This window comes from Camarhynchus parvulus, chromosome 7 (genome assembly GCF_901933205.1).
Source record: "Camarhynchus parvulus chromosome 7, STF_HiC, whole genome shotgun sequence".
NCBI lineage: Eukaryota > Metazoa > Chordata > Aves > Passeriformes > Thraupidae > Camarhynchus > Camarhynchus parvulus.
Window position 1 is genome coordinate 26824729 of NC_044577.1, and position 26254 is coordinate 26850982.

The window sequence follows — 26254 nt, forward strand, 5'->3', positions numbered from 1 at the left end:
AAAGAATGAAAGTAGTTTGTTTGATAGGTGACTTACCATAGGACAGGTTCTTTTACCATCTGTATTTTGGGTAATTACTAATTTTACCTAAATGTTAGAGGTATTGCATGTTTGTCATCATTAATAATTTTTATTATATTCTACTAAGAACATGGAAGCCCTTTATTTTCTATTTGTTGCTGTGAAATTGTTTCGAAATTTACAACTTCACAGATGCAGACTCTCTGTGTGGTTTTTAATTGTGAGTATTTATGATTTTGGTGTTTTGCAAGATTCTGGAGCTTAAGCCCCTCAGCTGTCACTGTTCTCTGCTGCTGATGGAAACACCTTAATAGCAGCAAACAAACTGCTGGCAAAAGGAATTGCAGCATGAAGATATGGTTGTTTCTAATCTAAGAGCTTCTCCGTTGAAAATTGCACGAGGGAAAAACATATTCAAGGAATCAGTCAATTGTGGCTTTTTTCTAATGTATGATGTTTACAACCTCTGACAATTGGAGCTGAGAGCAGCAAAAATCTGCCCTAATTGCAAGGACTGCAAAAATATGCACTTTTTTTCCCCCTGAATAAATGGTTGTTTCTTTGGGATGAAATGCATATCTGCATTATGAAAGAAAACAATAACAGTGCTGTGTCTGTGCTCGTTAAGTGGTTGGAGAAGAATGAACAAGTCCAGATTTTTCTTTGTGTCGGCCTAGATTTCAGATAACACAGTAGAGCATGTTCCCCAATGCCTCTAATTCCAAAGGGAATATTGTACATTTTGATGATACTTTTATTATTACTTTTCACTTTCAAGAATGTCTGTGTAGATTTTGGATACACTCCTGTGTGTTGTCATGCCAAGAGTAAGCTTTTGTAATTCTGGAGTGCAAGTGTAGAAAATAACTCAGGATTTCAGAATGTGTCTGGAATTTATATCAACACCAAAGTGCTTATGATTTGAAAGAAACGTGTCATTTCTGTGAAGCTGCATGTAAATATAGATCTTTAAAAGCAGTGTTTCTTTTGCAACATTACTGATTTAATTTGTAAAATACTTTTATTTTTTCATCTTAGGTCTGAGGGTAACAGTGTTACTAACATCATCCCTCATGGTATTGGGAGCTGGCCTGAGATGTGTTCCAGTTTCAGACCTAGAAATTAGGAAAAAGTAAGTGACTTAATTATTTTTAATACACGTATTTTATTTTTTCTGCTAATATAATTTTTGCTGCTACTACAAAGAAATGTTAGTACCAATTTTTTGTATGCAGTTGATATACCAAATGTTTGTTGTGTGGCCATGGGTTTACGTGCTTCTTTGCTTCTTAAATGGATTTTTCTAGTCCTTCTTCTCCATAGTATCTGAAGATCAGAAAACCCTTTACAAGCTTGAGTTAATTTAATCTCACCCCATCCTGCACAACTAATATTAATCTGCTTTGCAAATGAGGAACTAGAGATTTAGTGAGGTTCAGAAACTGGCCCAAGATCACACAGGGAGCCATGCCTCAACTCCCAAAAATAAGTAATTTGTATGCAAATGTTAAATAATTAGTTCATTTTCTCATAGTGAATGTATGGGATCATGCCGTGAGACAGATGAATTTGTGCAAAATGGCTTTTTTCATGTAGTCTCTTCCAGTCCATGTTTCAAAGTAGCCTTGTACTTTTTCTGCAGTGAAGTGATTTTCTGCTTTACAAATTTGTGATAGAAACAGATTCCTTCCTAAAAATCCCACAAACCAAACCATTTAATTATTCCATCAACATATCCTGAATCTAGGAATCACCAGTAAGTTCAGCAGCACTGCTCGTTTTGTACAGCCAGGGAACGTGGATCACTTCTTCACTTAACTTTCTTTTGCCTCTTAATGTGAAGGAGGTGGGAATATGCAGGCACTCTTTCCTGCTACTTTGAAAAAGAAGCAGCACTGGTTCTTTGCTAGTTATGCTTGCATAATATGTAAACACTAAGGAAAGATCTTACAAATAAAATGTTTTGTGTGGGTTGGGTTTTTTTCCCATTGAATTCTAGTCAGCTTGAATTCTGCCATGCAGTCTTGGTATTACTTCAGGAAGTTATTTGGGCTTGGGGGGTTTTGTTTTTTTTTTTCCCTTAGTACTGTTTAACCTGAAAATCATCTTGGGCACCTTTTAAGCTGTGAAAGAAAATGTTCGGTGTGAAGTTGAAAGCTGATGACTGGGTACCATGGATAAAACAAAGAAAGAGGTTCAGAGAGAGAACTGAGGATTTAAAAACCACATGAATTGTAAAACTAGCCCTGATAAGTAAACTAAGAGCAGAGTGTCAGGTATGAAATCATGCACTTTCAGTTCTTAGGTGCTTAGTGAGCATATGAGGAAGCACTCAAGGTGCTCTTGATGTTGGTTGCCTAGTGTTGCCCATTTTGACAGGGTCTTCAAGGACTCTGTGAGTAGGGCAGGCTGCACTAACCATACTGTGCTACCCTTCACAGTGACCCTTTTGAGGAAAATGTACTGTTTGGATGGCCAGGAAGAGCTGTCCTTATTTTACCCTTGGTTTAAATTTTCTTAAAATGTCAAGGGGTGCTCGACATTCCGTTTGTTCATTCTCATCAGTCTTGGGTTAAATTTCAATAGCTTTTAAATAGGACACGTGGCTTAAATGCAATGAAATGTGGTGTTTTATGTAGCTTTTCATTTATGATATATGCCAGAAGACATGTGCTGCCCTAGGCTTTACCAAAACAAGGATGAAGACTATAAATACCTGAGAAGATGAACATTCCCAGGTGAGATTTGGAAGTGAGGTATCATTTGGGGAGTGGAAAGAAGAGTTTCCACCTTTAAGGTTTTCCAGTGTAGCTGCAGAAAGCAGGCCTAGGAAAGCAATGAAATACAAAACTAAGGAGAAACATTCAAGGAACAAAGAAAGGCTTTGGACTCTATAGAGTCTGATGAGTGAGATGTATAAAATGTGATGTTAAAATTTATTGAAAACTATATAGGGGAAAAAAGAGTGTGAGCAGAATATGGATGGAAAAGGTTAATAATTTCATATATTCATGCTGTGAAAATATGTATCATCTCCTCCAGCTGAAACTGATAAATTTGCCTACTTATCCTACTCCCAAAAAAGAAATTTGCCAGAATTGTAGATCTACATGAGGAAGTAGCTTGATCTTTTACACAGTTTGATTAAAAAAATCTACCAAGAATTATGGCCAACTGTGGGAAGCAAAAGAATGGTTTTCAGTGAAGTTTCTTGAGATTGTGTAAATAATTGTACAGACCCTGTGATGCTATACTGTGTAACTTCCATTGTTTTGTGGGTTAAGGCTTAAGGCCAGTTTTCATCCATTCTTTGAAGTGATACCAAATAAAATAATTATTTTTTTGAGATGAGCATTATTGCTTGATGCATTAGCCACAACTGGCTGAGCACCAAATTATACACTTATTCTGAATGTGTCTGTGTGTTAATACAACAATTTGAATGTTACAGAGCCTGTCAGAGAGACAAGATCGCTTGCAAACTAATTGGAAGCATTTCAGAAGCCAGTGTAACTGGAATTTCTTTAAATGCTTTTGTGCGTTTTGTAGTGTGTTCCTTCAGCCTGAGAGTAATCTGTGGGAATATGCTGAAGATTTCCATGGGATAATTCTGTCTGAGTTAATATACATAAAATTATAAGAATGTTCATGAGGGTTTGTAGGGCTTAGATTGGGGGTTTTGTACTTTGTAGCAGTCTCTGCTCCCTAAGCTCTTGTGATTAACTTTAAGGAGAGCTACTAAAGCCCACCACCTATCAGAGCAGTCATAGACATAAGGAAATCACTGTTAAGACTGGCATTAATCCTGGCTGCTTTATGCTCCTTATCTCTAACAGACCTGTAGTATCCAAGTGTATTCTTAATCCCCTTTCTAGTCCATAATTATTCTTTTGGTTGCAGTATGTAATATCAGACTAAGACCATGCCCAGTCCTCCAAGTTGTGTTTTAAACAGGGACCTTAACCTCTCTTTTCAGTACATTTGATGCCTATGTGGATGAGGGAAAATTCAAGTTGCACATTTCATTGTGTCTCTTGAAGCAGCTGTGAATTTTCTATGGTGAATTTTTGTTCTCTGCCAGTGTGTGACCTAAAATTGCACTGGAAATCCATGCCAGAACTGCCTAAATTCAGTGCAGGTGAGGTGGGAGTACATGGTGAAAATGTTAAAGTGTGAACTTGCCTGTCAGGTGGAAGATCCATCCTTTACATGGACTAATAAAGTCCCTCTCATGTACACATATCCTTTTACCTGTTTCCCTCCCCAGCTCAGTAATCTAAGAGGTTAATGAGTCTATCATACAAGGATGTTAAAAAGAATTTTTCTTATGTACCATGTGCTTCTGGGTTTGTCAGATGTGCCAGATATATGACAGTAAATTCGACCCCAAATTTATTATTCCTTTTTAAATGTTATGAAAATCCCATTTGCGACACCTGTTTATTTAGTTCACAGTTAATATACATTATATAGAACATAAAGGAAAAAAAGATGTTACCAAATTGTACTTTCCCGAATCTTCTTCCCTTCTCTGGAGGTTACCAGAACATCACTAATGCTTTTTTGCCTGCATTTTGTCCAGTCCTTTCCTTTCTGACACTTGCTTGTCACTGAGTAAATATTTTCGTTGGATTCTTTTAGGATTTAATTATTTTATCCTGAACATTAACATTACTCAGAGGCCATTTTTTGTAGACTAAATCAGAGTTGTTTTTTCTCCTCCACATAGCACTTCATATTTACCTTGTATTCTGTGTTTAGGAATAGATTTACATACATCTTATGTCTTAAATCTAGGCAAAAAGCTGTATGAGCTGAAATGTGTAAAAGAAGGAAATAAAATTAAGAAATAAGCCCACAGCCATAAAACTTTGGCTTTTAAGACTGATTGTGTGATGTAAGACTTCTTAAAATGTTTTGAAAAGCAGGATAATTAAAGACATGGAAGTAAAGGATGTAACATAATTTGTCATTTGTATTGAACACATTAATTAAGCAATTTATTAGAACTTCTTACGCTGTGGGCTGGTAATGTTTGTCCTTCACATTAGATTTCACAACATAGAAGCAGGTATGGAGGACCTTGAATCATGGCAGTGAGAGGATGCTCCTTGGCAGTAAGTACCATTAAAATGTTTGTTGGGAATCCAGCAAAAAGCACAGAGAATTACAGTGGAAACAGAGTGGTTGTTTACACAGTCATTTATAGGAGATACACCAATAGCTGGTGGATCCTGTGAATAGGTATTTTTGGTAATATTAACAGTTCTTAGGATTTTGAATATTTCTCTTTTATATATATATATTGTTGTGACCTTTGAGGATTCACTCTTAGCACATATTTGGTACATTTTGGTTCTATTAGCTTGTTGCAACCTAGTTTGAATTTTACTCTTGTTAGACTTACCCTTTAATAATTCCACATTTTCCCCTTTTCTGTTGCTTAAAGCCTAAAGAATTAATGAGATAATCTAATTATTTGTCTTTTCTGATCCTAAGGCTGCCATAAGCCGCCATTCTTATGCATGAAATATGCAAAGGAGTAGGTTATTTCAGTAAGGAGGTACTAGAATTCCGGTATTCTCTGGTAATACTGAACACACTTCTGTGCTCAAAAAACCCCAAACAATCCAAATTGGAGCATCTGTAGAGAAGAGGAATTAAAGTATTCTAGGGAATGAGAAGAGCCTGTTAGGAGAGGAAGGTAGACAAATCAGCCTGTAAGGAATAAAGACAGAGTGTGCTGAGTGTTTTGTGCTCCCTACCTCAGTGGGGAAGAGAAATGAAAAAAGGATTTAATCTAAAGTGAGGGTCTGGAAGTAGAAAGATGAGTAAACATACCTGTTTGTGTGCTGCAGCTCAGCAAGCAGAGGGGGAAAACATTAAAATTGAGCACTTGCCTGGTGCTTTTGGTGCTGATTTGTGCTGCAGTGCTGGGTTAATCCATAGCATGAGAAAAATAGGAAAGTGGGGAAAAAAGGAGACAGGTCATTCATGAGGAGGTTCACATGGGGGAACCTACTCCTATAAAAAAATAATATATTTTTATGCCTCTGTAATGTAACAGTTTATCTTGTTTTTATTACTTCTGCCAGCTTCATCCTGTACACTGAGTTTATTTTTTAACCTCTGTTCCAAAGCATTTGTTTTAGATTAGAGGTCCTGTATTCTTAAGTGGTTATGATTTTTTCCAGCTTTGCTTATTTGTTGATGGTAGTGGGGGGTGATTTAGTGTCCCTCTGGCTGCCCAGTGGTCCCACCTGCCACTGCTTGGGCCACGTGTCCTGTGATGCACCAGCAGCTCCTGATCAGCTTGGGGGGCAGCCAAATTGGCTTCTCCTTCAGCTGGATCAGCCCTAGTGGAAAAGGAGATGACTTGACAGCTCTGGTCATAAATGCTCTTTTCCTTGTGCTCCTGTCCTGGACTTTGGCCATGGCACTGTGGGTGTCATCCACCTGCAACCAGCGTGCCTGCTGAATTAGCAATTTACAGACCCTCTGTAAATTCTCTGAGTTTTAAAATAATCTCAGAAAATGCTTGGTATTGCAGCAGTATTTAGTGGGCAGCACTTCTACAAGGCCTCAGTTAGTGCAAGCCTGTTCTGGAAGGGAAGAGGATTTATATTCTCTGTGGGATATTTAGCTTCATCTCATATAATGGCAGGTGGTATCCTTAACTGTAGAACACTTTTAATTTTTTAATCATACTGAGTTCTTTGCCTTAGTTTGTGACTCATATTATGGTGGCTAATTTCTGTCCTTAAAGAATTCATATTAATCAAATTTATATTGAAGTTGCTGCATTATAATCAGAACACCCTCTTGCTCTTTCACTCGCTTAAGAAAAATTATTCAGGAATATTTAAATAGGTCTTGTTTATCTCATTCTTTAATTTGCTGCATCTCCTGTACACTCCTACTCTTTTACTAAAAAATCCTACTTAGGACCTCTTTTGTACTAAGTAATCTTAATCAGCTTTCTCCCACAGCAGCCCAAATAGCAGCCAGTCCTGGTGCACTTCCCTGATAATTTTTTTCAGTATGTTTTGCCTCATTAGCCTATAATGTAATTGCCTACTTCGTGTTTACAGTGTTGTGTACTTTGGGTCTGTTTGTATTTGATGAGCATGTCCTCTATTAGTGTTGCTTTAAATATTTCTTCTTTTTGTAATGGGTTTGTGGAGTTGCTTAGTTTTAAAAGAAAACCAAGAAAACAGAACTTAATAAAAAAGCCCCTCAGCTTTGACTTTATGTGCCTTTATCTTTCAAACCTGGATAAAGTGAAGAACCACCCCCCCAGGTGTGTGACAGGTGTGATGGCTGCACAATAACACAGTGTGAGGATGCAAAGAAATTTGTCACCACAGTGCCAGGGGGTCTCACTGTACGCCCACCTCATCCCTTTCCTCTGCCAGGATGTCTGATGGACACCTCAGGCTCTTTGCCTGAGATTGCTGCTTCCTCTCCGTGCAAATAGTTGTCTCTCTCAGCAGGCTCTCAGTAATAAGTTTTGGAGTAACTCTGATTTTCCAATCTTTTAAATTTAATCCCAAAACTCACTAGCTTTTAGACCATTGTAAATGTGTTTGCTATTTTCTTGAAGTGTGGGAGAAGAGCCATGAGGCTGGGATGCCTGGGATGGAGATGCTGTGGTCCCTTTTAAGTCCACTCCCACGATGGTCTGACTGTGCTGAGGCCGTGGTTCATACAGGGGTAAAACATGAGCCTAATTCCTGATGAAAATTACTAAATGTGCATTTCTAAGTTTTTCTCTTTTTCATTCTATTTCTGGAGATAATGTACCAAACAATGACTCAGACTTTCTGCTTTTAATAATATTTCTTACTGATGGGGGAAAAAACAGCTTTAAATTATTCCACATCTCAATGGTCGCATGCATCAAAAACAAGCTAAAAAATGCTAATGGCCTCAATCCATGAATATCCAGAAGGCAGAAAGCTTTTGTAGTATAAATATATCATTTAATGAAAATATTGAAAGGAAGTGTATTTCCATAAAATTCATCTATAGAATGTTATTTTTAATAGATGAATTCATTGCTTTACCCAGAGGTATTTTTCTTTCCAGTCTTTTTCCAGACATAGAGCCTTGGTGTTCTCTCTGGGGTATAAACAAAACATCATTTGCGTTTGCCATACAATGTAGCAGTGAATTGCAGTAAAGCATGAATTTGACCTCCCTAATTCTCTTTGCCCTAAATGTGCCTGAAAAAGTTCCTCTTACTAGGAGGTTCTTTTGTTATATTTATTTTTGTGAATTTAAAGGAAAAGCTCTGTCCACTTCTAGTAGCTTGATTGTGAAAAATCAGAAGTGGTTCTTGACAAAACTAATGTTGGTTTTCCTCTAAGGTATAATCAGTCTCCCAATATATAATGTGGGTAAGTCCATGGCTTTTCATGTGCCTTTTTCTGGCCAGGCAGTTTGCATCACATGTCAGTATAGACACTCCAGAGTAGGAGGTATTTGCTTGCTTTGTTGCCATGTAGTGACACTAAATTCAACAGCACTTCAAAAGTTCTCTGAAGTCCTCCAGTGGAAGGGTCTCTTTCATTTGCTTCCAGGAGCTCCCACAATGAGCTAATCACTACATAAACCTATTTGTCTTCCAAATTAGCAAGAGCTGAACAATCCACTTGTTTCAGTGAATGAAATTGTCAGGCATGTGAAAGAAATATTAGCCATCCATTTCTATAACACATCAACTTCTTTATCCAGAATTGCTTTTTGCTTGAATTGTTAGGATCAGCAGTTCATGTACTAACCTTTTCCATAGCAAGTGGCACGCTGTAGCCCTGTCTTCCTGCAGAATAAGCACTCTCTGTGACTTCCTTGCTCCTCACGCTTTTCCCAACAGTGGCAGAACTGAATTGCAGTTTATTTGTGTTGCATTTGCACAGAAGTTTGAAAAGTGACTAATTGGTCAATTCTCATGGCAGCGAGTGGGAAAAGCATGGTAGAAGTTTCACAAACAAAGCCTGCACCAGAATCTCCTCTTCTCAGGGCTCTTGAAATGAGCTCTGCTTCTTCCTAAGATGCAAAGGGATTGCATTTTCCAGTTGGGCTGGAAAATTGTCATTGTGTTTAGAGAGTCAGAGCAACACCCTGGGGTTGGCAGCCCTGCTCTTCACTGTGTTGTCTGCCAAAGAAAAGGTGAAAATGCTTTTTCCACACTGTGAATCAGTTAACATTCTGATGCAACTTCTCCAGTCTTAGCCTTTTCAGAAAAGGTTCACTTTACATATCTTAGAACCGAACTTTGGATACTTATTTTAGTGTTGTGGGTTTTAAATCCATTGTATCAAAAGTAATTTTTGAGTAAATAGTTCTTCTTCCAGTGTTGCCTTTTTTTCCCCATCTGAGAACAGAAACTAATGAGATTTTCTTTCATTTAAAATTCTCCTAAGTCCAGGCATTAGACACACAGTGATAGGAACACTAAATGTCTGGATTTTTTACCTAGAAAAAACACTTATGTAACACACAGCTTTTAAATAGCTTAACAAATCCAGTACCTGATGTGACTGTGACCATGCATGCAAAGTTTCAACTTGTACAAGGAGAAAAAGAAAAACAAAGCCGACTGTAAATGGAAGTACTTTCCCATCTTAACTGTATGGTATTATCATCAGTCACTAGAACCTTTTTCCAGTGCAATCTCACGTTTCTCATACCCAGTTTGCTCAGGTATATTGTAATTCCAGCATTTATAGCCTTACATGGTTTTCTTTGTTGCTGCCTGTTACAGTGACTGCAAGAAGTGAGTAAGGCAGGTACAACCAGGTCAGTTCCTGATACTAGTATCAAGTCTTCTCAGGGAAGTGGTGAAAACTGCATAATTAAAGTTATTTATAATGTGACTTGATAAAAAAAATTGGGAAAGAGGTGACAGTATAGTACAACAAAAGTTTTTCTTCTCAAATTTCTATTGCTGTATTTGAACTGTCCCTTGTACTATATCTTTGCAGTTCAGAGGCCAGTTTAGGAACAGAAGAGATCTTTATTTTGTGCAAGTGTGTGGTGTGTCCATATGTTTATTTTCTTAGATAGATCCATAATGTAAATATGTAAGTTACTCATTACTGTGATGCTCTGCCGTGTGATATTTCACACTACCATTTCCCATCATTCCTCAAATTATTATTTTTTTTCTTTAAAAGGGCTCACGTTCAATTGCAAATTACAAGTTTGGCAGAGCACATCAATTCATTAGCAGGGAGGTCAGATGTGCAAAAACCTTGACATATCAAAATGAGTCCTGACCTGGTCACTGAGACGGTTAGAAACAAAATATTTTAGATAGATGTTTACTTCCCCAATTTTGCTTTAAGCTACAGTCATCAATTATTTTGTAAGTCGAGAATGAATTTCTGGTGTAACTTTTTTCCAATTTTCTCTTTCATGATTATGATTAAAAAGCCTTCTGCTCATGTTATTTCCTGTCATTTGACCTCAATAGCTTTCTACTTTTTGATACATGAAAATAATTAAATTATGATTGGATAAATAACACATCTGAAAACAGCACTGGGAAAATAACAGATGAACATTACACTTGATAGTGCAATGAGACTGAGAAATGTTTTTCCATCTGGGTAAGATCCTGAGCTAAAGTTATCTTTTCATCCCTTTCCTCAGGAAAGAGAAAACTTGTGCAGAATGAAATTGGAATAGTGATGGGGAAAAGGCAGCTCCTCTTTGCACCTTTTCAGTAGCAGAAACAAGAAGAAAATCAGGGGATAACAGAAACAAACCTCTCTTGGTCTTGGAGCAATTTTTAGCACTGATGGTGTATGAGAGGAGACTCACAGGCTGTGAGACCAAAATCTAGTGCAATGCTGATAAGATGCTGTAACAAACAGCAAAAAGCCACCAACAGTGTTATGTTCATATTTCTCTGTCAGGTGGAGCAGCTGCTACATACATCTCCCAGAGCAGCAGCTTAGTAAATGCTCTGAATTGCATTTGGAATCTCTCATCCCTGCCTCTCTGGGGAAATGAGTTAAGGATGTGCAGAAAAACCATGCAAATAATCTTTTTCTCAGGAAAAAGTAGCTTAATTCAAGTCAGTATTGAAAAAGAGATAAAATAGGGTTTAAGCTGTTATCATATGCAGAGATACTTGAGGTAGTAGTCTGTATATTGATGGCAATTTAGTCTGAAAATAGTGTTTATTAACTCAAATATGTTGGACTTGAGAAATTAAACAATATGAAGATAAGAGATGCTCTACACTGGATGATAATGTGAAGCTTGGTAAATGCCAAAAACACAAGTCTGTGTGAACAGAGCACATGAGGCAGGACAAGGCTGGAGAAAGAGCAGCCAGGAAAACACCAACAGAAGACACTTTGAGAGAGGCAAAATTGGCTCACCCTGTGAAAAAACAAACAAACAAACAAAAAAACAAAAAACCAAACAAACAACAAAGACAAAACAACAAAGACAAAATGCTAATATAGAATTAAAATTCTGGATTAAGTTGCTACTTTCTCCCTCGAGATCTGCAAAGTAAAATTAACATTTGTTGCTCCCTTTGAGTATAAGATTGGTTAAAGAGCTTTATTCAGATGATGGAGTTTGATAGACATAATCTAAATCTGAAGTACATGGTAGGAATATGTGTGTGTAATCTTCAAAATATAAATTGGGGGCTTTTGTTTGATGGTTTATTTAAGAGTTTTTTGTACAAAACTTTTCTTCTTCTATCAGATGAAATGCCTACATGACCACACATGCTGCAGAACTATTGTACTCTTTTCTGATTTTACTGAGTTTTATTTGCCTTTAGGATGACTACAGAGGAGGCATATTTGGATTAAAACAATAATACCAGAGTGGTGTCAGTGAACAGAAGTGGTAGTACACCTAAAGCTATAAAGGAAATTTTGTGGTGACACGGTTTTCCAAACATACAGTAACAAGAACATAATTTAAGCATTAAGTTCACTTTGGAGCAGGAGGAAATACTAAAATAAATTCATTATATGTTGCAGTAGTTACCTCACTTGCTACTGAAATGCAGTTGTTTCTGGGGATGTGCTGTAGCTCTGCAAATACCCTGGAACATTTTAGAAGTTTGAGAATAACTGCAGTGAGATAAGTAGAATGAAAATCCCGAAGTGCAAAAGGATACCTTGGTTTGTCCAAAATATACTGGAGAGTAACTGTGGGGTATTGATGTAATGTGTCCTCCAGAAAAATACCAGAGCATTGTTTATATAGTACTTTTTCCTTATTTAAAACCATTTCATTTTGGTTTAGCATGTGTGAGAGTTGAACGAGCGTTGACAAGGCCTGACCATGCCTGGGTGATGTCCATCTGAAGCACATTATCAACCCCAGGAATTAAATCTGTCATTTCTGTGTGAGGATTAAAAAACCTCCAAAAACAGTGAATTGCTTTTAAGTAAGAGTGGATATTATTTCTATCCCAGCTCAAAAACAGTTTCCTTTAGATGATATATAATAATGCTTCTTTTTTGTATATTTTTTATAAATTTTGTTTAAAGATTTAATTTCCAATCCACTGAGAATCGGTAGCGTCTATTCCTTTCTATTGCAATCGATCTTGTTAATTCCATAAAGAGTCTGTAGGCATTTCTTTTGCGTATTGTGTTCCTTTGTGTGCTTTAAAAACTCCTGCTACACTGTATATTATTCAGCCATTTGTGGCTTGAAACCCTGCCTAAATGCTGGCTTATGTTTCCCCATTTTCAAGCCGGAGCTTTTTATGTCTCACAACTCAACTCCTGCAGCAATAACACTGAGTTCCTGCTATGGTTAAAAAAACACCACCCATTTGAAAATATCATCTGCCACCACTTTATTGCACAATGAATAGATTTACTTTGGAGGGTTGCAATATCTCATGTGACTCTCTAGCTGTTTTTTAGACATGAAGTTTTTATATAAATTCTGAAATAGTTTTGCATTCTATGGCTGATTACTTTTTGGAAAAGTCAAAGTGGAAGATTTCTGACTCAATTCCACATGTAGGCGAGCCTTCAAAAAGTCCTTTTTGTAGCTGTTCATTGTACTAATATTAAGCCAAACTTTGCAGAGACTTCGCTGCTTGGAAGTACTATCTCTGTTCTGTCACCAGCCTTATCTGTTAAATCCCAATGAGTGTGAAAAAACGAGAAAAATCTGGGTTTACTTGGCTGTTTCAGCAGTATGTTGAGAATGGCCAGATTGCTGCAGAAGACAACTCTCTTGGAAACCCTAACAGCCCGGCCTTCTCATCTGTAGGCACATGGAGCTCATCTGAGTGTGTAAATAAAAATAAATAATGCAGTGAAAAAATATGCAGAGTATTTTGCTGAAGTGTTTCAATTTTGGATTTGCCATAACTAATTTAAATCTTCCGTTGGGATTTAAGCAGGCAGGAGGGTCAGGTTTACAATGTTTGTAATTTAAAGCTTTTCTGCCACTAGACCTTTTCTACTTTTATATCCTGTCATGATACCTTTTTGCTGCAAAGAAAGTTCCTTTTATTCCCTTTTCCTTTTCTGCTTTGAAGAGAACATTTGCTTCTCCTTTTATATGAGGTAATGAGATCAGAGTAGCTCTGGATTCTTTAAATCAATCTAATTTGGCTTCTTTTGGTGTATAGAATATCCTTCTTTTGCACAGGCCTTTCGTTTCTTTGTGTGGCAGCTCCATCTCCAGCACTAGGTACCTGTGAAAAATGCGTATTTTATGATTGGCTTTTCACAGATATTAAAATGAATATTATATGTGTTCTGTTAGAAAGTTATGCCATATTAATTCTCTTAAGTAAGTAGTGTGTTAAATATAGTTTTAGGTTATAACATAATGTTAAAATAGAAACTATGCTATGGAAGATACTTTTTTAAAGAAAGGACTCGCAGCGAGATAGCAGCCACAGGACACCTAAATCTTTCAGAGAAAAGGAATTTATTGCTTTCTTATCAGAAAAAACCGAACTTCTTCCTGCCTCGCTCAGCCCTGAAGGCACTGTTAGGATTAAGAGGAAGAAGTTGACACTGACCAGACAGAATCCTGTGTTTGAATGGAATTTCTGCATCATGTATGAGATGTATGAATATGTCACAGGTTATTGTTTTTAAGGGTTAATCCTCTTTTAACGTGTGTCCTTTTGCGGGCTTGTGCTGCCCAGAAAAAGGTACCCGGACGTCCATAACTCTTTGTTTCTATTGTCGCATATTGTCCTAATCCAAATTGTCCCAAGTTATTATTACTCTAATTATATTACTATTTTTATAACCATTTTATTACTATTAAACTTTTAAAATTTTAAAACCGACGTGCCCTTTATTACCAAAACCCAACGAGCGGTTCTCACCCAAACGGCCCGGTGTGTTCTGTGTTGCAGGCTGATCCACGGAGGGCAGCTGCTGAACGGGCTGGCGGGCCCCACGGTGATGAACGCCGCTCCCTTCCTTTCCACCACCTGGTTCTCCCCGGACGAGCGCGCCACGGCCACGGCCATCGCCTCGCTGCTCAACTACCTGGGCTCGGCCGCCGCCTTCCTGGTGGGGCCGCTGGTGGTGCCGCCCCCCAACGGGACGGCTCAGCTGGCGGCGCCCTCCAACAGCCAGCACATCAAGGACCGCATCGAGGCCGTGCTCTATGCAGGTGCGGGGCAGCCGCAGCACCTAAACCGCAAAATGTTCGTGCTCTCCTGTGTGTTGGTGCTTGAGAACCGCTACCCTCTAGTGGCTGGTTTGCACAGGATCTAGTCTCTGCCTGGGGGAAGATAATTAAGTCAGGAGGATTAATTTTCTAAATAGCCTTTTATACAGACTGACTTGAAAAGAAGTAGTTCAGTTGTTTGTATCGGCTGATCTTGGGAGAAATGTCTTCTTGGAGCTTCCCTGAGCTTCAAAACCGGTTTTTGCTTATTGAATTTTCGTTACAAATATGTTTCCATGACAAGTTGGCTTTCTACTACTCTTTCTGTGAGGATGGAAATTCAATAGTCTTTTAGCATGAAATTCTATTCTGCATTAACTGAGCCTTAATTTATGACGTGCATGTGCCTTTCAAATGTGATTAGATAATTAGTATTTCAGAATCTACAGAATCAGAAACATTGAAATTAAAACATGATAGATTTTGGTTTTAGCTAAAACCACGTAATTCTTACTGGTGAGCAATTTCAATGAAGTGACAACAGTTTAGTGGAAAAAATCACTGATATAAAATTCACCTGATAAAACTTGGGTTTTATATCCTTGCTCTTTTTACTACAATGGCTTCTATGCCTCTTCCTGTCACTTAGAAAAATTAGCAGCAAACTTTAAGGAAACAGAATTGGTTAAGTGGTTAAAGTGTCTACGTTCTATTTTTTAGTGAATATAAATTGGTACAGCATTAAGAGTTGCACATCTGATAGGGGTTTTCCCCTCTTACAATTGCATCCTCTGAAATCCAGCCAGGAGTCAGTCCCAAGTGTTCCAGAAGTCCTAACATATATATACTGTATAGTTTATGTGGAGGTTTAGTGGACTGAGTTAGCTGTTTGTGATCATTTATTCCTGGACGTTATCCTTATGGAAATTTGTCAAGTTAATATTCCTGTTGGGTGAGGGCCACTTTAATGTTTGTTTTAAAGAAAGTGTAAGAGAATTTGGATCATGACTTCAGCAAGTATTTTTGAGTAAGCTACTTTTTACTGGACTCATATGGAACAACAAGGAAATTCAGGTTTGGCTAAGCCTTTTTCACAAGTAAATATGGTGTTAGGCTCTGAAAATCTCATGGCAGATAAAAATGTCTGGTGCGAAAGAAGGAAAAACGAAAGCAAGTCAGGTTTTGTCCTGAGGAGGAGTAGATAAGGGGAGGAAAACCCTAGCAATTAGAGAAGTGCTTCAGCTCTCCCTCTGCAGATTTTCCATGGAGAGGGAAGAATTCATCTGCCTAAGGAAATACTGTGCTGTGCTTAAAACCACTGTTTTGAGTCTGGTAGCAGTAGAAATGTTGCCTTCAGCAGTGCATTAGATTCACATTCTCTTCTGTTCTCTTTCGGGAGGTTTTCCTAAGCATTTTCCTCAGAAACAGGGATGGATGTTGCCACCAACATTCAGGTCTCACCTGCCTTACATCTCAGCATGGCTCTTTCTACCTTTCTGAGCTGGCAAGGATGTGGGAACACCCTTGTAGACCTGTTTGGGATCACTGGTCCCAGCAGGCGATGATTCTACAGCAGCTCTTCCGCTTCCTAGGAATTGTGTTTTGTGGGGCATCTGTATTTCTCACTTAATATTTGAAAGTGCTTTGAACAGAGATAGTTTCTTTGTGCTGGTGTTTGTGTCCTATGGGATGTGTATTTTCAGGAGCTGCAAACCCTGTAGCTGTTCAGACAATGACAGAGAGCTGCTTTGTGAACATTGCTGGCCTGCAGTGAGTCACAGTAATGATGGAAAACCTCCAACTGGTTTAAAAAATTGCAAAGAACTGTCAAAGAGGAGTTTGCTTTGAATCCCTCATTGGATTTGTTCTGTCTCAGCTTAGCCCTGTTTCCCTGGAGAGCTGAAGGCACAAGGTTCCTTCTGACTGCTTCCCTGTGCTCTCTTGTGCCTTATGGGGTCCAGAAGTGGAAGGACAGCTGCTTCATGGTGGGTAACAGTGAACAGACAGCTCTGTTCACCTGTGGGACAAAAACTGCCTGGTCGGCGTGGTAGGGTACGATTTGTCCCCTTAAACATCTGTGCAGAAAACGAGGCTCAAATTGACTTAATAGATTAGAAGTAAAGGTTTTGCAGAATGTAGAAGAACAAGAAGCTGGACCCAAATGTCCCACTTCCCCACTTCTTCAGCAAGTGTGGTCAGGTTTGGTATGACTTGTTCTTTCAGATACTATGGGAAAGCCAGTTTCACAGGGTAAGCACTCTGCATTTCTAATGAGCTTGTTGCTTTTGTGTGAGCTAGCATTAAATAAGCAGCCTCCAAAAGTTAGATGATGTCTTTTAAAAGACAGTAATGATGTGAATTGTTGACTTGGGATCAGTAGTGTGCCAACAGTGTGCAAATTTTCCAAGGACTTAATCTGAAACATGATTACAAAGCAATTGCTTATAAACCCATTCTGAAATTGCTCTGTTAATTCCAGTCTCTTCTGTGTTTTAATAAATTGCTGTTCCTTTATCTCAAACACGGACTCAGAGCTCAGCTGAATTGCCACAGCCTCTTTCTGTGTCATCTGTGTTGCTGCACATTCTGGTTCACAGCTCAAGTATTATGGGTGTGACAAATCAGGATTGAATTGTATTACCTGAATCGTGTAAGGAAATGAATTATTCCAGACTGCAGCCAGAGCTTTTAGCCTTGTACTTGCCTAAATATCAAAAATATCAATGTAAAATTATTATTTGTTTAAAAAAACAAAACAAAACCGTGTGTGTGTAAGGGGCCCTCGTGCCCTGGAATAGTCCCACAGAACAAGGTGGGGAGGAGGGTTTCTGGAATTGAAAAGGTTTTTGTGCTATGAGTACCCTGTCTGAAGGAAAAATACTTTGTTATCAAGGAGTCTTGAACCTCTTTTTTTTTTTTTTTTCTTTCTTTCTTTCTTTCTTTCTTTCTTTTTTTTGGTCTGTTTGGGGTTTACACAAGCATCATGGTGCCTACTTCTAGGCTGAGATGCAGGCATCTCTCATGTCACAAGTCGCTGTGGTGTGGTACCCAGCTTTTATGAAGCATTCCAGTTTCACTCCTCAACAAGTACACAGATGTGTACATATCTGTGTCTCTGCACACTAATTAATGAATTGCCCCATTTCATGTGCTTTGCTCAGTTTGAGAGCATCCATTGCACTTTTGAGAAGCATCCATTGCACTTTTGAGAAGCTAGCATCTTCTAAAGAAGAGCCTCTCTCTTGTGACTGCAGCTCCCTCACTCTCAGCATTGACCTATTTCTTACCTTCTCAATTTTGCTTACTTTCACTCACTACTTACCTGCCCAGGAAAAGTTTTAGATTGTATTCCACTTCCTCTACTCTGGTAAATTAAATTATGGAAATAAGGGTGTGGGTTTCCTATTGAGGAAGGATTTCAATATGTAAGAAATCAGATGTATTTGGCAGTACCCGGACTTTTAATAGAGGTGTAAGTATTGTATACAAAGCTAGGATGGCACTAAAACCTCATATTCTTCAACACAGGGAGATGCTTTTGTTTCCACCATGAATTTGTCACTTTTCATTTGGGCATAGAGCAGAGCTATCTAGGCAAATTTGTTAGCCTGCAAAGTATAACACTGGGAAACATTAAAGTGTTGCAAGAAGGTACTACAAGGACAACATCCTGAATTTACTGGTAGAAATCTTGAGGCAGTGCATAAGTGAGACCCCAGATGGGCACCTGTTATGAAATATTTCTGTGATTTAAGTATTTCTGTGATTCTGCAGCATAAAATCTGGCCTTTCCCCTTATAGCATTGCAGTATGACAAGGGCACTTAAGTACCTTGGACAAAATTGATGGGATTGTGTGATCACATTCTTGATTGGCTATATCTGTCTGCAGTCTTAAATCTTCCTTTAATATGTGATTAAAATGTGTATAATATGTATGTCTATAAACCTATATGTAAACTAGAGGCAGGAGGTGGGGGGATAAACAGCTTTTACTAAAGAGCTGTGTAGAATCATTCTGTAGTGACAGAGCATCTCATCCCTTTCTTAGCTCTGTAGTGATCAGTTACTGCCAGTTCTTTATTCACTGCTCATGGTCTCCAAAACAATGTGCACAAAGATAGAAATGAATCTGTTTCCTGAAGAGCAGAGGAGTGAAAAGATCTAGTTTAAGTGCCCTTGGCCCTTGAAACATGCAGTTACGCCACAGCAGGAAAAGAGACACCACGTAATTCAAAATGAGTCTTTTAGTATTTGATGATGAAAAATGGCATTGTCACACTCCCGATATGCCTTTTTTCCCATATGCCAAATAGAAGCATTCATTTCCCTTCTCCATCTCCAGCTGATCCATTTAGACTCTGAGTGTTATTTACTTTTCAGTTTCCTGAATTTATTTTCTTCTAGTTTAGCAGAAGACCTGGCAAAGTACCATGTTCATATTGATTTATTAAAAAAGAGAAGAAAAAAAAAGAAAATTAAGGCAATTGAGTATCCAGCTCTGCTGGAATTTATTTGTGCTGTCAGTGAACACTTCTTTGTTATAAGATCACAAGTTCTTTTAAGATAACACACTTCAGCTATACATTTTTCTCTCTATCAGCAAAGAATCTTGTTTTCAAAGGCAATAGGAGAAATACTGGGATTGAGGACTGTGGAGAACATGATATACGTTGTAAAAGGCCTGTAAAACAAATTAATTAGACTGACTGTGGGTAGAGTTGTTTCTCTTCAGAATGTCTGCTCATGGGACTTATTGTTTTCTGTGAAGTGCTCATCGCTTCTCAAGCTCAGGTCCAAACTTCTGCTACCAAAAATTTTCAAAGATTTGGAATTCCTGCTGCTAAACAAGCAGAGCATCCACAAACACTGTATTCTTTCTTTTCCCCCCTCTTACCTGTACTTTTTCCATTCATGAGCCATGGCTGTTTCTGCACTTTGCTCTTTATATTCTGTTGCCATGTAGTACTGTTTGTGTCAGAACTGCTGCCTTGCTTGACCTTTTGTTTGCCTTCATCATCTTGTGCAATGAATAATTGTTATTCCATGCCCTGGGGCTTCCCCAGTCCCATCTGTTTCAAGTCTCTAGCATGCTGTTACCTGCACTGAGTTACTTCCATCGAAAGGAAACGTGGCCAAATCCTCATTTTGCGGTTCTCTCTGAAGAGAAAAAGCAAAAGCTTTCCTTTTGCTTCACTGAGTTCTCCGTGTGTGAGTTTTGTTCTCTGGTGCACCTATCACTGGAATGGACTGCCAGTCTCACTGATTCTCCATCTCAATTTGAAATCTTGTTTGGGGAAGGAGAAAGAAATTCCTCCTTCAAGTTACAGAATTCTGTTGTCAGGAGCAGTCAAGCACTTGTGATGGGATTTATGTCTCAGAGGCTGGCTGATAACAGCACTGCAGTGAAATAAGTCTTTCAATGCTAACATCTGTTCTTGGTTTTGTTTTTCTTTGCCCTCTTGTTTAGAATTTGGAATGGTTTCCCTGATATTTTCTGCAGCGTTGGCCTACTTCCCCTCGCGCCCTCCATTCCCCCCCAGCGTGGCTGCAGCGAGCCAGCGCCTCAGCTACAGGAGAAGTTTTTGCAGACTCCTAAGGTAGGACCTCTTTGGGTTTCCACTTCAAAGCAGATCAGTGCCTAAGTAAATAAAAACAAGTGTGCTTTAATCTTCTCATTGAGCAAACAAGTTGGTTTGTAGTACTTTTAAACAAAATAAAATTAAATATTAATGTCAAGACATAAAAGGATGCTAACTGCTAAAGAGCAGACATTAAATTTTAAACCACTGTGTGTATCTCCACTCTTCATGCCAGTCCTTCAGCACCAGCAGTGCTTTAGTCATCCTGTTAGCATGGCTTTTCTTATGCAATGCTTCTGTTACATCAGGTTATACAAGATTGTTAAAAGTGAGCAGTGAGAAAACAGTGAGTAACACTGGGCAAAACTAACTTCCTAAGCTGATTTTTTTCTGTGCTTATTATATTGGAATGAATTTGGTGTTTACTTGTCTTTTGAAGGATTATTCAGCTGCTTTCATTTAACCATAAAAGCAACGAATGAACTATCTAAAACTGTTATATGATCTATTAAATCTCATTAATTGTACGTTAAAATATGAAGTGGGAATAGGAAAAATGTCTTTAGATGTGTTTCTGGATAGGCTCAAAGGTGAGCTAGCTTGCTTTGAATTTTTAGGTTAAATAAAAAGAGAGGTTATAAAGAAAGTGACAGTATTGCAGCTTCTTCCTCTTGGGTTCTTTTGGTAAGACACAGTCCCACTTCCCCCAGTGTTTGTACAGTGTCTTGTGTAATGTAAATATGATCTGAGAGGAGCAGCTGAAGCAACTGTAATATTAAGGGTGAATAATTGTGAAGGCCCATGCTCTGTAGATGATACTGCACAGAGGAACTTCTGGGGCAAAGAAGAGCTGCTCCCCTGGTACGGAATATGACTGACTTCACTGGGAAGCTTCTGACTCTTGCTGTAATTGTTTGTTGAGTGATGTAGGAGCTGAATCTGCATATAAAGGGTTGCTTGAAGCTCAATAATTGTGCAGCTTTCTACATTTAGTTACTGCAGGCCTATTGTGGGCTGTACTTTCAATCATTGTATTTAGAGGCAGCGAAAACAACTCATCCCTTGTCATTGGGTTTTCTTCTGTTTTTGGAGGCTTTTTTTTCGTTTGGGGGAGTAAATAGTTGGCAAGATGCTTAATCCTGTGTGTTCATCCTGGAGCAGGCTGGCACTCAGGAGGTGTGAGTACAGCTGGGTGGTTAGTCTGCTAAGTGACCTATTCAGGGTATTAAAAAATAGCAGTTCTCTTAAGGACACTTATCACACACAATAATGCTGTTCTGCGCCCAAGCTGATGTGCTGTTAGACCCTGCCTGAGGGCTGTGTTGTAAAAATGTTGCTGTTGAACAGAAATCCAAACAGCAACTGGCTTTGCAGGTGAAATATAAAATTTTAGTTGACAGTGCTCCATTTGGGAGTTTTATAACCATTAGATTCCGTGTTTAAAGTGTTGTAAACAGTGGACCTGAGATACTGGTACGGTCAGGATGTAAACAGCAAAGCTGGCTTACTGTTATCAATAACCAGTGAAACTTCAGAAAACAAACTGGACTTTTCAATGATGAGTATAGTTTGCAGTGTCTGCAAGAACAAAGAGGGCTTTTTTAAAATGTGGACAGGTAGATAATTATATCTCACTTCCCTCGGGTCTTGCATTCTTCCATGTACCCTTTATCAAAGGCACTTCTTCATTCCTCTGCACATGAAACAATCAACAGTTCATCATTAAGCTCACTTATCTTGGGGAGCTGTTCAGTAACAATCTGTCATGCAAGGGAGTTTTATAAAACAAAATGGTATTTACCATGCTTCAAGAGAAATCCATCATCTGGTTCGTTAGGCTTCTAAGCTCTGTTGCCTGCCTAATCTAGGCTTCATCTTGGCTTAGAGAGCCTTTCTTTAGACTTGGTGGTGTAGACTGAAGGTAACCAGCAGATGACTACCAGGAAATCATGATTTCCTTTTCTTGTAGAGTTACCCTTTGGTGTGAGAACTGTGTGTAAGGCATTCAGGGTGTGTGTGAGCTGGTGGGCTGACCCAGCAATGCACTAGATATGCTCATGAGAACTGAGGTGTTCATAATTTCCCTGTCTTCTCCACCAAGCTACAGTTTTATTACTTCAAAATAAAGCGACATAGCATAACTTTACCATTGAAGTCATTGACCTTTTCTCCTTGGACACCAAGGGGATCTGTCACATCCTTGCAACTCCCACACTCCTTCGTGCCTTCAGGTCCTTTGGCAGTCTTCTACATGAGCTGCTTCTTGCAGAGTTATTACACCATCAGCAGAGGTCAGCCATCCCCTGTGGGCCCTTTTTGGGGGACTTTCTTAGGAACTTGAGTCTTCCTTATGATTTGGAGGGTTCCTCCTTCTGACAGATTGTTACAATTAGTTGATGTCTCATTATCTCCTGATACCAACTCTCTCGGTCTGCAGTGGGAGACAACAGATTGGTCATGGTTTGGGAGCTAAGCCCAAATCTTTTAACAGTCTGTCACACACTGTGACAAGTGTAGTTTGAATTTCCATTAGAAAATGTGTGGTGCCCTATCTCAGTTTCTTGGGTGAAGCAAATATGACTTGTTTTTATTTCCCCAGTTCAGGATATTCCACAAACTTCAATGGAAAAAAATTCTAATACAAGTAAATGGTTGATAAGCCTTAAAACCTGCATTAAAAAATGTGTTGTGATTTTTGATTTGAAATAATAAGGTACTTTTAGCCAGTTACATGGCTTTTATATTTTCTAGGGACTATGTAAGCAATTTTGAAATTTTGTATCAGGGGTTTTATGCATCATTATTGCTTTAATGACACTTTCATCAACAACACCATCCAGTAATGGAAGCTGCTCAGAATGTGCCTGATGTTAATAGGCACTGTCAAAGTTACTCTGAAAATGATGACTGACTTTGATGGGGCTCCCCTCTGAACCAGCCTGTCTTACAGATTCTAGTGGTGTTAGGTTTCTGAAAAAAACAGAATAAAAAATCAATTCATATCCCAGCAGAATGGTTTAACGGGGAGACTAATTCTGATATCCTGTCATTGCTGATAGGATGGAAAACAGTGTGGGTTCAACAGCTGATGGTGTGACAGACAGCACATTTTTCTACTTTCAGTGGAGCAATTGCAAAATTGCAAAAGCTGTGCACAAGTGACTGGAGCCATGAAAAGTGGAGCTGCTATTGAAGATGTGTGTTTGGAATGGCTTTAGGCAGCATGAGGTGTTGCTGGGCAAGGGGGCAGAATGACACCTGGTGATCAGTATCTCTGTCACTGCCAGGCTCCCTTTCTCCTGGTCACCTTCCTTGTTGTGGAGACCAGGCAGGGGAGCAGGTTCTGTCCCTGGAGATTGTCATCATGCAGAGATGTTACTGTAGGATTGGTACTCAGGGTTGGATGTGGCACAGAACAGCTATCCCACATCACAGTCTGTCTGGTTGCTTGAGTGACAGAAAACAAATACACCACAGAAAACACTGCTCAAGTAAAGGACAAAGTTCTCCCTCAAAAGTAGCTCATTAATGAAGCTGAGGTCCAGATAGCCAAAGATTTTGAATATTCAGCAAGTGTTATTTCAGAACACTGCATTCAGACTTGTTTCCTCTTTGCAATATGGCTCTATAAGATCCATGCAAAATTCCCTTTTATTTTATTCGACAAATGTTGAAATGGCTTTCACGTGGGTAGTGTTAAATAGCATCAAATGCCAAGGTGATACCAGATAGACTAGGATAAGAATATGGCATTCTTAAAAAAGGAGAAAAGTTGTCAGGAAGACAGTAGCATTCAGAGAAATATAACTAATGTATAGAAGAGCTGAAAGTTTGAGTGTTGTTTTTCTTTGCATTAAAAGATAAATCTGACATGAATGATATTGAAAGCGGGATGTTCATGGGATAGGAACGTGTTATTCAAGAAGAGGATGTGTGAAAAAGAACAGTGCAAAAAGCACTGGCTGCTTGTGTTGTGTGTGGAGCATCTAAGGGAGTAAAACAGCGTAAGCTGCAAACTTACAAATGTTTTGGAGAGTAATTGAATCGCTCTCTCCCTCTTGGCTTTTGTAACTGTGTGCTATCAAATTGCCACTGCTTGCCAAGGAACTGGTACTGATCAGGATCAATTTTATGTAAACTGTTTGAGACCAGAGGGAGCCATGTTTCAGGTTACACAGATATCCCATGGGATAACCGACCTTGGAATCACCATAAAATCTCTTCAGTTTAAAATATCACTGTTTCAGATTCCAAAGTATATTTTCTTTCCCATTTGAGATATTTTTGAGGAAAACTTGGATGTCTCTTAGCAAGGACTTCACATTTGCTTTCAGTTATGGTGAGTGGTGGAAATCGTTGGTGAAATTCCTGTTTAGCTCTGTACATTGAAGATGATGATACAGCTTTGGCTGTTTTGCCTTCACTGAATATTAAAGGTTGAATAATTGGGAGGAAAAGCAAATATGTTGACTATTTAGAGTAGAGTATTATATCTGTCTCTGGTTTTTGCCAGTTCAAATTGTCAAAATATTCCACTCTTGCAACTGTATCTGCCTCATTTCCAGAGTTTTCCTTGCCTTTCAGCAAAATAAAGAGAATTAAAACAGGCTTGGGGTTTTTTTGATCTTTTAAGTGCAGTTCAAGAGGGATGAATCTCTGACTTTATTTTTGAAATAAGCTTTTAATCTTCTAAATTAGTGCTTATTATTCCTAATATACACTTAGGCTACGTAGCTTGTCCGTGCCAATGCATGGCAGAAAGAAGAATTGCTTGCAGAAATGAGAAACATAGGAGCCCAGCATGTTACAGAAATCTTTGAACAATGTGGAGAGACTGACTTTTTCTATTATCAGTGCTAAAGTGGTAACATATCAGACACTAGGAATTCAGTGGCATGGCTGGATACCTTTCTTGTTTTTCCTGGCTCACTCCTGCTTCAGACTTTTGCTATTTTTCTTGATGGGCAGGATATAGATTCTAGGGTGTGATTTACTCTCCTGGCTAATCTTGGTGCAATTGTTAATATAAGCTGAGGCTAATGGCAACGTTTTATCTTCCCAGCAATTTCCGATTCTTGATGATTGCTTTGGCCTATGCCATACCACTGGGTGTTTTCTCTGGCTGGTCTGGTGTTCTGGATTTGATATTAACACCCATTCATGTAAGCCAGGTAAGTATCTCCTGACTGATAATCAGCAGCTATTTTGTAACTGGCTTGTTTTTATTTTGCACTAGCATGCACTTTTATCAGGTTGTTATTTTTAACATGCTGTTAATATATATGGACCACTTTACTCCTTGAAATTTTAAACAAAATGAACTGTCAAAATTCTCCCTGCTGACTCTCCATCAGTGGTGAGTGTTTTCAGAACTGTACATGCCTTTTAACAAAAAGGAAGAAGTAGGTAAAAAAATGGGAGTATTGTTGGCTGCTACATCTCTAGTGAAAGAAAATAATGTATGCATGGTAGAAAAGATGAAGTGGGGACAAGATGATTTCTAAGCTTTTCATAGAGTATTACAAAAAAACAGAGGACATTACTCAGATTCCATAAAGAGAGGTCACATTTAGGGCATAGACTACTTAGTCTTACTTTTCTTGTGGTGAATTTATTTCCTTTCCCAGAAAAAGCCTTGCACTTCAGATTATTGTAGAGAGCTGTTCTTAGCAGTTTGGAGCCCATGCTCAACACTTGTTTTGAAAGTAACATCGTCTTATTTTCTGAGCTTTAACACATTTCTCTATGTTCTGTTTTGTTTTTTTTTCCCTGTCAGGTGGATGCAGGCTGGATTGGATTTTGGTCTATAGTTGGAGGTTGTGTTGTTGGCATAGCAATGGCAAGGTAGGAATAATTACAGGTCCTTCTCCATTTCTTCAACTGTGATTGTCATTTAGTTTATCCTCTTAAGAACAGAACTTGCTTTCTCTCATCTTTCAGAAACTTGAAATGGAAATTTGGGGTTATAATGTGTTTCTAGTAAAGCAATAATTCATACCATGTTAGTAGCTGCTG

At 38.6% G+C, this 26254-nt stretch overlaps 1 protein-coding gene across 1 annotated transcript in view; it reads left to right on the forward strand.

Moving 5' to 3' along the window:
• The window catches only part of SLC49A4 (solute carrier family 49 member 4), a 72409-nt gene that overhangs the window by 19422 nt on the left and 26733 nt on the right, over nucleotides 1-26254 (forward strand). Inside the window, exons 2-6 of the mRNA XM_030952003.1 lie at nucleotides 1060-1153; nucleotides 14399-14661; nucleotides 20128-20257; nucleotides 25302-25410; nucleotides 26016-26083. Coding sequence (XP_030807863.1) covers nucleotides 1060-1153; nucleotides 14399-14661; nucleotides 20128-20257; nucleotides 25302-25410; nucleotides 26016-26083 — 664 coding nt within the window. The remainder of the gene's footprint in view (nucleotides 1-1059; nucleotides 1154-14398; nucleotides 14662-20127; nucleotides 20258-25301; nucleotides 25411-26015; nucleotides 26084-26254) is intronic.